General features: G+C 57.5%; 1 protein-coding gene across 1 annotated transcript in view; it reads left to right on the top strand.

Annotated features, from left to right (window-relative positions):
- Positions 1 to 7,604: 7,604 nt before the first annotated feature.
- The window catches only part of LOC132835195 (CTD nuclear envelope phosphatase 1B-like), a 41,810-nt gene continuing 37,414 nt past the window's right edge, over positions 7,605 to 12,000 (top strand). The window contains exon 1 of the mRNA XM_060854560.1: positions 7,605 to 7,806. Coding sequence (XP_060710543.1) covers positions 7,705 to 7,806 — 102 coding nt within the window. The 5' untranslated portion in view covers positions 7,605 to 7,704. The remainder of the gene's footprint in view (positions 7,807 to 12,000) is intronic.

Raw genomic sequence — 12,000 nt, 5'->3', positions numbered from 1 at the left:
GTGTTTGTGTTAATTTTAAACATCAGACATGCCACTGATTCATGTTATAGAATCCTAGTGTCCCAACAGTGTGGAAGCAGGCCATTTGACCCATCAGGTTGGCACTATCCCTCCGAAGAGCATCCCACCCAGACATACCTCCATCCCTGCATATGCCATGGCCAATCCACTCTAACCTGCACATCCCTGGGCACTGTGGGACAATTTCCCATGGTCAATCCACCCTAACCTGCATGTCCCTGGGCACTATGGGGCAATTTACCACGACCAATCCACCCTAACCTGCACATCCCTGGGCACTATGGGACAATTTCCCATGGCCAATCCACCCTAACCTGCACATCCCTGGGCACTATGGGACAATTTCCCACGGTCAATCCACCCTAACCTGCACATCCCTGGGCACTATGGGACAATTTACCACGACCAATCTACCCTAACCTGCACATCCCTGGGCACTGTGGGACAATTTAGCATGGCCAATCCACCCAAACCTACACATCCCTGGACACTATGGGATAATTTAGCATAGCCAATCCACCCTAACTTGCATATCCCTGGGCACTATGGGACAATTTCCCATGGCCAATCCACCCTAACCTGCACATCCCTGAACACCATGGGATAATTTCCCATGGCCAATCCACCCTAACCTCCATGTCTTTGGACTGTGGGAAGAAAGTGCAATCTCCACAGAGAGAGTTGCCTGAGGGTGGGGGTTGAATGCGGGTCTCTGGTGCTGGGAGCAGTGGGCTCTGACTTGTGCACAGATTGATCCCATCCACCATCTGTAACAGCTGGAGGGTAAAGGTCATGGTAAAATTGCCCTTGTCTCATAAGGTCACATGAAAGAGAGAGCTGGGGGTCCCCATGCCTCAGGCAAGGGGTGCATTCAAAATGGAGTGTGTTTCCTGGTAACCTTGTGTCAAGGCGTTGTTTGGCTGGTGGTGCGAGGGGCACTGCCCGTCAGTTCCTACATGCACAGCATCGACTGCGCCCGGAGGACCATCAACCCGGTGAAAGATGCTCTTCAGTCTTCCAGAGTAAGGAGTTGACCCCGACTGAGTGTTGCAGACTGGCACGTTCCAAGTTCCAGGGCTACAGGCTGAGGAACGTACTAGAGCCTGGGGCAGCTGCTGGCCAAGGCACAGTGGGGAAAATTATGGTGGGCAGATTGTCACTTGCTGGAGATGGTCATTGCCTGGCATTTGTGTGGCATGAATGATACTTGCCGAGTGTCAGCCCAAGCCTGGATATTGACCAGATCTTATTGTAGTTGAATATGGACTGCTTCGGTATCTTGAGGTGGGGCGGTTGGTGATGAACATTGTGCAATCATGAGTGAATTTGACTCCAACTAGTGCAGAGTTTTCCTCTTGATGCCCATTGACGCCAGTTTTGCTCGGCTTCCTTGATGCCACACTCCCCCTCTCCTCTCGAATTCAGCTTTTTTGTCATTTGAGCCTGTCACAAAGTTAGTCCCTTTTTTTTCTCTAAAAGCTGTTCCTTGGCTCAAGGAGATTCTGTCTTTGATTTTTTTCAGAGGGTAATAAACCAGGCAGGGTTCAGAACAGTCTGGTTTGGTACAGAGATTAGATTAGATTACTTAAGGTGTGGAAACAGGCCCTTCGGCCCAACAAGTCCACACCGACCCTCCGAAGCGCAACCACCCAGACCCATTCCCCTTCCCCTAACACTATGTACCCCTTCACCTAACACTATGGGCCGTTTCCCATGGCCAATTCACCTAACCTGCACATCTTTGGACTGTGGGAGGAAACTGGAGCACCCAGAGGAAACCCACACAAACACAGGGATAATGTGCAAACTCCACACAGACAGTTGCCGGAGGTGGGAATTGAACCTGGGATCCTGGCGCTGTGAGGCAGCAGTGCTAACCACCGTGCTGCCCCTTGAAAAGGATGTTGAGAGGCTTTTTGTTTATAAGTAAAGACTTCAGAGCTGAAAATGTGTTGCTGGAAAAGCGCAGCAGGTCAGGCAGCATCCAAGGAGCAGGAGAATCGACGTTTCGGGCATGAGCCCTTCTTCAGGAACGAGGAAAGTGTGTCCAGCAGGCTAAGATAAAAGGTAGGGAGGAGGGACTTGGGAGAGGGGTGTTGGAAATGCGATAGGTTTTGGAAGGAGGTCAAGGTGAGGGTGATAGGCCGGCTCCCCCAGGTCCCTCCTCCCTACCTTTTATCTTAGCCTGCTGGACACACTCTCCTCATTCCTGAAGAAGGGCTTATGCCCGAAACGTCGATTCTCCTGCTCCTTGGATGCTGCCTGACCTGCTGTGCTTTTCCAGCAACACATTTTCAGCTCTGATCTCCAGCATCTGCAGTCCTCACTTTCTCCTAGATGAGACTTCAGGCCAAGGTGGTCATGTTTTAGAAGTGACCTGTACAATGAAAGGGGAGTGGTCAGCTCTCTAGCTGAGCAGTTTAGTTCAGTCCTGAACGGGTGAGAAGTTCACCAGGGAGCTGTGTGGAAACACTTTTCCTGCTCTTCAACTTCAACCTATAAGCATATGTTCCATTTATACTGGTTTGTAAATGGAGTTGTTATGGAGACTGTTGTGTACATTCAGAACAGCATAACTAAGTCTAGTTGGAGTGGAGGGATTCGTTATTCTATCCTTTGTGTTTCATTGTGTAAGTTTGTGAATAAACTTTTGTCTGTTTTAAAATCTAGTAGTCAACCTAGCTATCTTAGTCTGGGTAACTTTCACTGTACACTTTCTAAAACAAATTGCAAAGTTATGGTCTCAGCTGCCTACTTAAGAATGTTTTGAGTGGTCTAGTCCATTACAAACCCAGAATGTAATGAGCTCAGGAGCTGAGTGGCCCAGGCAGAACCAAACCTGGGCATCACTGAGTGGGTTATTGCTGAGCAGATGGTGAAGGTGCTACTGACCTCGATCATTCAGAACTTGATCACTTGGCTAATTTGATGATCTTGAGCCTTTAGAAATAGGAGCAATATTAGGCCATTCAGCCCATCGAGTCTTCTGTGATTTGTATGGTTCTTGAATCCATTCTGAAAATGTGTTGCTGGTTAAAGCGCAGCAGGTCAGGCAGCATCCAAGGAACAGGAGAATCGACGTTTCGGGCATGAGCCCTCCTTCAGGAATCCATTCTCCAGCTTTCTCCCAACACTGCCAAGGATTTAAATAGTTCATTTTCTAATGGGGCCAGGAGGGGGCGGGGCAAACAGGGGCTGGGGCCAGGAGGAGGCGGAGCAAACAGGGGCTGGGGCCAGGAGGAGGCGGGGCAAAAAGAGAGTGGGGCCAGAAGGGGGTGGGGCAAACAGGGGCTGGGGCCAGGAGGAGGGGGAGCAAACAGGGGCTGGGGCCAGGAGGGGGCGGGGCAAAAAGAGAATGGGGCCAGAAGGGGGTGGGGCAAACAGGGGCTGGGGCCAGGAGGAGGCGGGGCAAAAAGAGAATGGGGCCAGAAGGGGGTGGGGCAAACAGGGGCTGGGGCCAGGAGGGGGCGGGGCAAAAAGAGAGTGGGGCCAGAGGGGGGTGGGGCAAACAGGGGCTGGGGCCAGGAGGAGGCGGAGCAAACAGGGGCTGGGGCCAGGAGGGGGCGGGGCAAACAGAGGCTGGGGCCAGGAGGGGGCGGGGCAAACAGAGAGTGGGGCCAGGAGGGGGCGGGGCAGAGAGTGGGGCCAGGAGGGGCTGGGGCCAGGAGGGGGCGGGACAAACAGGGGCTGGGGCCAGGAGTGGGTGGGGCAAACAGGGGCTGGGGCCAGGAGGGGGCGGGGCAAACAGGGAGTGGGGCCAGGAGGGGGCGGGGCAAACAGGGGCTGGGGCCAGGAGGGGGCGGGGCAGAGAGTGGGGCAAACAGAGAGTGGGGCCAGGAGGGGGCGGGGCAGAGAGTGGGGCAAACAGAGAGTGGGGCCAGGAGGGGGCGGGGCAAACAGGGGCTGGGGCCAGGAGGGGGCGGGGCAAACAGGGAGTGGGGCCAGGAGGGGGCGGGGCAAACAGGGAGTGGGGCCAGGAGGGGGCGGGGCAAACAGGGAGTGGGGCCAGGAGGGGGCGGGGCAAACAGAGAGTGGGGCCAGGAGGGGGCGGGACAAACAGGGGCTGGGGCCAGGAGGGGGCGGGGCAGAGAGTGGGGCAAACAGAGAGTGGGGCCAGGAGGGGGCGGGGCAAACAGGGAGTGGGGCCAGGAGGGGGCGGGGCAAACAGGGAGTGGGGCCAGGAGGGGGCGGGGCAAACAGGGAGTGGGGCCAGGAGGGGGCGGGGCAAACAGGGAGTGGGGCCAGGAGGGGGCGGGGCAAACAGGGAGTGGGGCCAGGAGGGGGCGGGGCAAACAGGGAGTGGGGCCAGGAGGGGGCGGGGCAAACAGAGAGTGGGGCCAGGAGGGGGCGGGACAAACAGGGGCTGGGGCCAGGAGGGGGCGGGGCAGAGAGTGGGGCAAACAGAGAGTGGGGCCAGGAGGGGGCGGGGCAAACAGGGGCTGGGGCCAGGAGGGGGCGGGGCAGAGAGTGGGGCAAACAGAGAGTGGGGCCAGGAGGGGGCGGGGCAAACAGGGGCTGGGGCCAGGAGGGGGCGGGGCAAACAGGGGCTGGGGCCAGGAAGGGGCGGGGCAAACAGGGAGTGGGGCCAGGAGGGGGCGGGGCAGAGAGTGGGGCCAGGAGGGGCTGGGGCCAGGAGGGGGTGGGGCAAACAGGGGCTGGGGCCAGGAGGGGGCGGGGCAAACAGAGAGTGGGGCCAGGAGGGGGCGGGACAAACAGGGGCTGGGGCCAGGAGGGGGCGGGACAAACAGGGGCTGGGGCCAGGAGGGGGCGGGGCAAACAGGGGCTGGGGCCAGGAGGGGGCGGGGCAAACAGGGGCTGGGGCCAGGAGGGGGCGGGGCAGAGAGTGGGGCAAACAGAGAGTGGGGCCAGGAGGGGGCGGGGCAAACAGGGGCTGGGGCCAGGAAGGGGCGGGGCAAACAGGGGCTGGGGCCAGGAGGGGGCGGGGCAAACAGGGGCTGGGGTAAAAACAATGTCTGCAGATGCTGTAACCCAGATCCTGGATCAGTGGTGCTGGAAGAGCACAGCAGTTCAGCAGCATCCGAGGAGCAGCGAGACCGACGTTTCGGGCAAAAACCCCTCATCAGGAATAAAGCTTTTGTCCGAAACGTCGGTCTCGCTGCTCCTCGGATGCTGCTGAACTGCTGTGCTCTTCCAGCACCACTGATCCAGGATCTGGGAATCGGTCCATGAGGGTGAGGGGCAAACGTGGATGAGGGAGGGACAACCATGGAATGGGGCCATGAGGAGGTGGAGCCATGAAGGGGGTGGGGACCTGATAGGGTGGGGGCTGTCGGGGTGGAGTTCTGACGGGGGTGTGGCTAAGAGTGTTCCCATTCGGGGCAACAGGGGGCTGAGATCAGAGAGATGGTGCTGAGCTCACTGGGAGGGGGTGGGGCTCACTGGGAAGGGGTGGGGCTCACTGGGAGGGGGTGGAGCTCAGTGGGAGGGGGTGGGGTTCAGTGGGAGGGGGTGGGGCTCAGGGTGATGGGGTGGAGCTCAGTGGGAGGGGGTGGAGCTCAGTGGGAGGGGGTGGGGCTCAGGGTGATGGGGTGGAGCTCAGTGGGAGGGGGTGGAGCTCAGTGGGAGGGGGTGGAGCTCAGTGGGAGGGGGTGGGGCTCAGTTGGAGGGGAGGAGCTCAGTGGGAGGGGGTGGAGCTCAGTGGGAGGGGGTGGAGCTCAGTGGGAGGGGGTGGGGCTCAGGGTGATGGGGTGGAGCTCAGTGGGAGGGGGTGGAGCTCAGTGTGAAGGTGTACCTCACCGGGAGGGGGTGGGTCTAAGTGGGAGGAGGTGGGTCTAAGTGGGAGGAGGTGGTGTTCAGGGTGATGGAGTGGAGCTCAGTGGGAGGGGGTGGAGCTCAGTGGGAGGAGGTGGTGTTCAGGGTGATGGAGTGGAGCTCAGTGGGAGGGGTTGGAGCTCAGTGGGAGGGGCTGGAGCTCAATGTGACGTGGTGGTGCTAGTGGGTGGGGGTGGACCTCACTGGGGATGGGTGGAGCTGAGTTTGAGGGCGTGGAGCTCAGTGGGAGGGGGTGGAGCTCAGTGGGAGGGGGTGGAGCTCAGTGGGAGGGGGTGGAGCTCAGTTTGACGTTGGGTACCGCAGTGGGACGGGGTGGAGCTCAGTGGGCGGGGGTGGAGCTCAGGGTGATGGGTGGAGCTCTGTGGGAGGGGGTGGAGCTCAGGGGAGGGGGTGGGTCTAAGTGGGAGGGGGTGGAGTTCAGGGTGATGGGGGGAGCTCAGTGGGAGGGGGTGGAGCTTAGTGTGACGTGGGGGTGCTCAGTGGGAGGGGGAGGGGCTCAGAATGATGGGGTGGAGCTCAGTGGGAGGGGGTGGAGCTCAGGGAGAGGGGTGGGGCTCAGTGGGAGGGGGTGGAGCTCAGAGTGATGGGGTGGAGCTCAGGGAGAGGGGTGGGGCTCAGTGGGAGGGGGTGGAGCTCAGAGTGATGGGGTGGAGCTCAGGGAGAGGGGTGGGGCTCAGTGGGAGGGGGTGGAGCTCAGAGTGATGGGGTGGAGCTCAGGGAGAGGGGTGGGGCTCAGTGGGAGGGGGTGGAGCTCAGAGTGATGGGGTGCAGCTCAAGGAGAGGGTTGGGGCTCAATGGGAGGGGGTGGAGCTGCGTTTGAGGGCGTGGAGCTCAGTGGGAGGGGGTGGAGCTCAATGTGACGTGGTGGTGCTTGTGGGAGGGGGTGGACCTCACTGGGGGTGGGTGGAGCTCAGTGGGAGGGGGTGGCGCTCAGTGGGAGTGGGTGGAGCTCAGGGTGATGGGGTGGGGCTCAGTGGGAGGGGGTGGAGCTCAGTGGGAGGGGGTGGAGCTCAGTGGGAGTGGGTGGAGCTCAGGATGATGGGGTGGGGCTCAGTGGGAGGGGGTGGAGCTCAGTGGGAGGGGGTGGAGCTCAGTGGGAGTGGGTGGAGCTCAGTGGGAGGGGGTGGCGCTCAGTGGGAGTGGGTGGAGCTCAGGGTGATGGGGTGGAGCTCAGTGCGAGGGGGTGGGGCTCAGTGGGAGGGGGTGGGGCTCAGTGGGAGGGGGTGGGGCTCACTGGGAGAGGGTGGAGCTCCGGGTGGAGGGGTGGAGCTCAGTGGGAGGGGGTGGAGCTCAGTGGGAGTGGGTGGAGCTCAGTGGGAGGGGGTGGAGCTCAGTGGGAGGGGGTGGAGCTCAGTGGGAGGGGGTGGAGCTAAGCGCCTGTGCGATGGTGTCGATCGAAGGAGGAGGTGGAGTTCTCCGGTGGCGGGGGATGGGGGGAAGGACGCGGGGCATGATGGGAAGTGTACCGAGGGGGGGCGGGGTCCGGACTCGCGGGGGCTGACGGGGAGTGTGTCACGGGGAGTGTGTCGCGGGGGGGGGGTGGGGGAGGTGATTTCCGGTTGTGTCATGGCGGCTCTCATGAAGGTTCCGGTTTCAGTTTGTCTGCTGTGAAACAGAGGCGAAAGTTCCAGCCGGGCCGCGGGGGGGAGGGGGGAGAGAGAGAGGGCCCGGGGGGGGGTGGGGGAAGGGGCTGCTCCCCGGTGATTACCTCACGGTCTGTGCTCTCTGACTGTCCCCTCAGCCCGCGGCTGCTGTGGTGCCCGGCTCTCCCCCCCCCCCCCCCCTCCCCCTCCCCCGGGTGGGAACCGGGGGGAGACTCCCGTCAAGCTGGAGAGGCCGGGCCCGGGCCCTAGCCCAAGCCCGAGCCCCGGGAGCTGGGGCCGCACCGCCATGATGAAGACCCAGTGCCTGCTCGGCCTCAAGACCTTCGTGGCGTTCGCGGCCAAAGTCTGGAGCTTCATCCTCTACATCCTCCGGCGGCAGATCCGCACCGTGAGTGCCTTAACTAGCTTAACCAGGGACGCCTCGGGCTACTCTCACCAGGTTAACCAGGCCACTTTGACTGGCGTAACCTGCGCGCTTCGGCTAGTGTAACCAACTTAACCCGGTGTGCTTTGACTATAGTAACTAGTTGAACTGAGACACTTTGACTAGAGTAACCAGCTTAACCCAGTGTGCTTTGACCAGAGTAACTAGCTGAACTGGGACACTTGCACTAGAGTAACCACCTTAACCCGGAGTGCTTTGACTACAGTAACTAACTGAACTGGGACACTTTGACTAGAGTAACCAGCTTAACCTGGTGTGCTTTGACAAGAGTAACTAGTTAAACTGAGACTTTGACTAGAGTAACCAGATTAAACCAGTGTGCTTTGACTAGAGTAACCAGATTAACCCAGTGTGCTTTGACTAGAGTAACCAGGGCACTCTGAGACAGTAAGGAGTGAGATGCTGGGAGCCAGAGTCAGGAGAAGCACATCAGGTCAGACAGCGTCGCCCTCCGTCAGGTCTGAAACATTGACTGTGCAGCTCCTCACGTGTTAGTGATTGGGAATGATATGGAAGTGGGCAGACCCATTGTCAACAGTCAGTATTTGTCCAATTGCATCTCTGTTCTTTGTTTATTCAGGGACATGCATGGTGTAAATATTTTGATGCATATCTGACAAACTGAATAAGACGAGGCAGCAACGTGTTGTGACACACTTTCCCTTGGATTGCTAATCCGGGGGAAATGTAAATCCTTGATAGACATCCGGAATTGAAATTTCCACAGCTGCTCAGTCTGATCTGTGAAAGTTGACCCGAGGGCATGTTTTTGCGGGTTATCAGGTCTCACTGAGATAGACCTCAATGTCTGTTACTGTAGTTAGCTTAACCAGTGACATATTCACTGCACTCCAATGGTAAACGTTCAATTGCAGGTCTGTCTCTGTATAACACTGGGGTTCAGTACTGGTGGGGACAGGGTCTGTCACTGTATAACACTGGGGTTCAGTACTGGTGGGGACAGGGTCTGTCACTGTATAACACTGGGGTACAGTACTGGTGGGGACAGGTCTGTCCTGTATAACACTGGGGGACAGTACTTGTGGAGACAGGTCTGTCCTGTATAACACTGGGGGACAGTACTTGTGGAGACAGGTCTGTAACTGAATACCACTGGGGTACAGGAATGGTGGGGACAGGTCTGTCACTGTACAACGCTGGGGTACAGTAATTGTGGGGACAGGTCTCTCACTGTATAGCACTGGAGTACAATACTGGTGGGGACAGGTCTGTCACTGTACAACAGTGGTGTACAGTACTGGTGGGGACAGGTCTGTCACTGTATAACAGTGGTGTACATTACTGGTGAGGACAGGTCTGTTACTGAATAACACTGGGGTACAGTGCTGGTGGGGACAGGTCTGTCTCTCTATAACGCTGGGGTACAGTCCTGGTGGGGACAAGTCTGTCGCTGTATAACACTGGGGTATGGTAGTGGTGGGGACAGGTCTGTTACTGTATAACATGGGTACAGTGCTGCTGGGGACAAGTCTGCCTCTGTATAACAGTGGGGTACAGTACTGCTGGGGACAGGTCTGTCACTGAATAACACTGGTGTACACTACTGGTGAGGACAGGTCTGTCTCTTTATAGCACTGGTACATTGTTGTGGTGTGGACAGGTCTGTCGCTGGTGTACAGTGCTGGTGGCGACAGGTCTGCCACTGTGTAACACTGGGGTACAGTACTGGTCGAGACAGATCTGTCACTGTATAACACTGGGGTACAGTACTGGTGGGGACAGGTCTGTCGCTGTATAACACTGGGGACAGTACTGGTGGGGACAGGTCTGTCCCTATATAACACCGGGGTACAGGAATGGTGGGGACAGGTCTGTCACTGTATAATGCTGGGGTACAGTACTGGTGGGGACAGGTCTCTCACTGTATAGCACTGGAGTACAATACTGGTGGGGACAGGTCTGTCACTGTATAGCATTGGGCTACAGTACTGGTGGGGACAGGTCAGTCACTGTATTTGGCTGGGGTACAGTACTGGTGAGGACAGGTCTGTCACTGTATAACACTGGGGTACAGTGCTGATGGGGACTGGTTTGTCACTGTATAACACTGGGGTACAGTACTGGTGAGGACAGGTCTGTCACTGTATAACACTGGGGTACAGTACTGGTGGGGACCGGTCTGTCACTGTATAACACTGGGGTACAGTACTGGTGGGGACAGGTCTGTCTCTGTATAACCCTGGGGTATGGTAGCGGTGGGGACAGGTCTGACACTGTATAACACTGGGGTACAGTACTGGTGGGGACAGGTCTGTCACTGTATAACACTGGTGTACAGTAATAGTGGCGACAGGTCTGTCACTGTATGACACTGGGGTACAGTACTGGTGGGGAAAGGTCTGTCACTGTATAACACTGGGGTACAGTACTGGTGGGGACAGGTCTGTCTCTCTATAACGCTGGGGTACAGTCCTGGTGGGGACAGGTCTGTCGCTGTATAACACTGGGGTATGGTAGTGGTGGGGACAGGTCTGTCTCTGTATAACATGGGTACAGTGCTGCTGGGGACATGTCTGCCTCTGTATAACAGTGGGGTACAGTACTGCTGGGGACAGGTCTGTCCCTGTATAACACTGGGGTACAGTAATTGTGGGGCAGGTCTGTCACTGTATAACACTGGGGTACAGTACTAGTGGGGACAGGTCTGTCGCAGTATAACAGTGGTGTACAGTACTGGTGGGGACAGGTCTGTCACTGTATAACACTGGGGTACAGTACTGGTGAGGACAGGTCTGTCACTGTATAACACTGGGGTGCAGTGCTGGTGGGGACAGGTGTGTCTCTGTATAACGCTGGGGTACAGTGCTGGTGGGGACAGGTCTGTCACTGTATAACACTGGGGTACAGTAGTGGTGGGCACAGGTCTGTCTCTGTATAACCCTGGGGTATGGTAGCGGTGGGGACAGGTCTGACACTGTATAACACTGGGGTACAGTACTGGTGGGGACAGGTCTGTCACTGTATAACACTGGTGTACAGTAATAGTGGCGACAGGTCTGTCACTGTATGACACTGGGGTACAGTACTGGTGGGGAAAGGTCTGTCACTGTATAACACTGGGGTACAGTACTGGTGGGGACAGGTCTGTCTCTCTATAACGCTGGGGTACAGTCCTGGTGGGGACAGGTCTGTCGCTGTATAACACTGGGGTATGGTAGTGGTGGGGACAGGTCTGTCTCTGTATAACATGGGTACAGTGCTGCTGGGGACATGTCTGCCTCTGTATAACAGTGGGGTACAGTACTGCTGGGGACAGGTCTGTCCCTGTATAACACTGGGGTACAGTAATTGTGGGGCAGGTCTGTCACTGTATAACACTGGGGTACAGTACTAGTGGGGACAGGTCTGTCGCAGTATAACAGTGGTGTACAGTACTGGTGGGGACAGGTCTGTCACTGTATAACACTGGGGTACAGTACTGGTGAGGACAGGTCTGTCACTGTATAACACTGGGGTGCAGTGCTGGTGGGGACAGGTGTGTCTCTGTATAACGCTGGGGTACAGTGCTGGTGGGGACAGGTCTGTCACTGTATAACACTGGGGTACAGTAGTGGTGGGCACAGGTCTGTCACTGTATAACGCTGGTATATTGTTGTGGTGGGGATAGGTCTGTTACTGTATAACACTGGGGTACAGTACTGGTGGCGACAGGTCTGTCGCTGTATAACACTTGGGTACAGTGCTGGTGGGGACAGGTCTGTCACTGTATAACACTGGGGTACGGTAGTGGTGGGGACAGGTGTGTCACTATAACACTGGTATATTGTTGTGGTGCGGACAGGTCTGTCGCTGGTGTACAGTACTTGTGGGAACAGGTCTGTCGCTGTATTGTACTGGGGGACAGTGCTGGGGGGTACAGGTCTGTCACTGTATAACACTGGGATACAGTACTGGTGGGGACAGGTCTGTCCCTGTATAACACTGGGTTACAGTACTGGTGGGGACAGGTCTGTCACTGTATAACACTGGGGTACAGTGCTGGTGGGGACAGGTGTGTCACTGTATAACACTGGGGTACAGTAATTGTGGGGGCAGGTCTGTCGCAGTATAACACTGGGGGACAGTACTGATGGGGACAGGTCTGTCAGTGGATAACACTGGGGTACAGTGCTGGTG

The sequence above is a fragment of the Hemiscyllium ocellatum genome, chromosome 44 (genome assembly GCF_020745735.1).
Source record: "Hemiscyllium ocellatum isolate sHemOce1 chromosome 44, sHemOce1.pat.X.cur, whole genome shotgun sequence".
Taxonomy (NCBI): Eukaryota; Metazoa; Chordata; class Chondrichthyes; order Orectolobiformes; family Hemiscylliidae; genus Hemiscyllium; species Hemiscyllium ocellatum.
The sequence above is the reverse complement of the archived record's forward strand: the minus strand, read 5'-3'. Positions and strand labels throughout refer to the sequence as shown.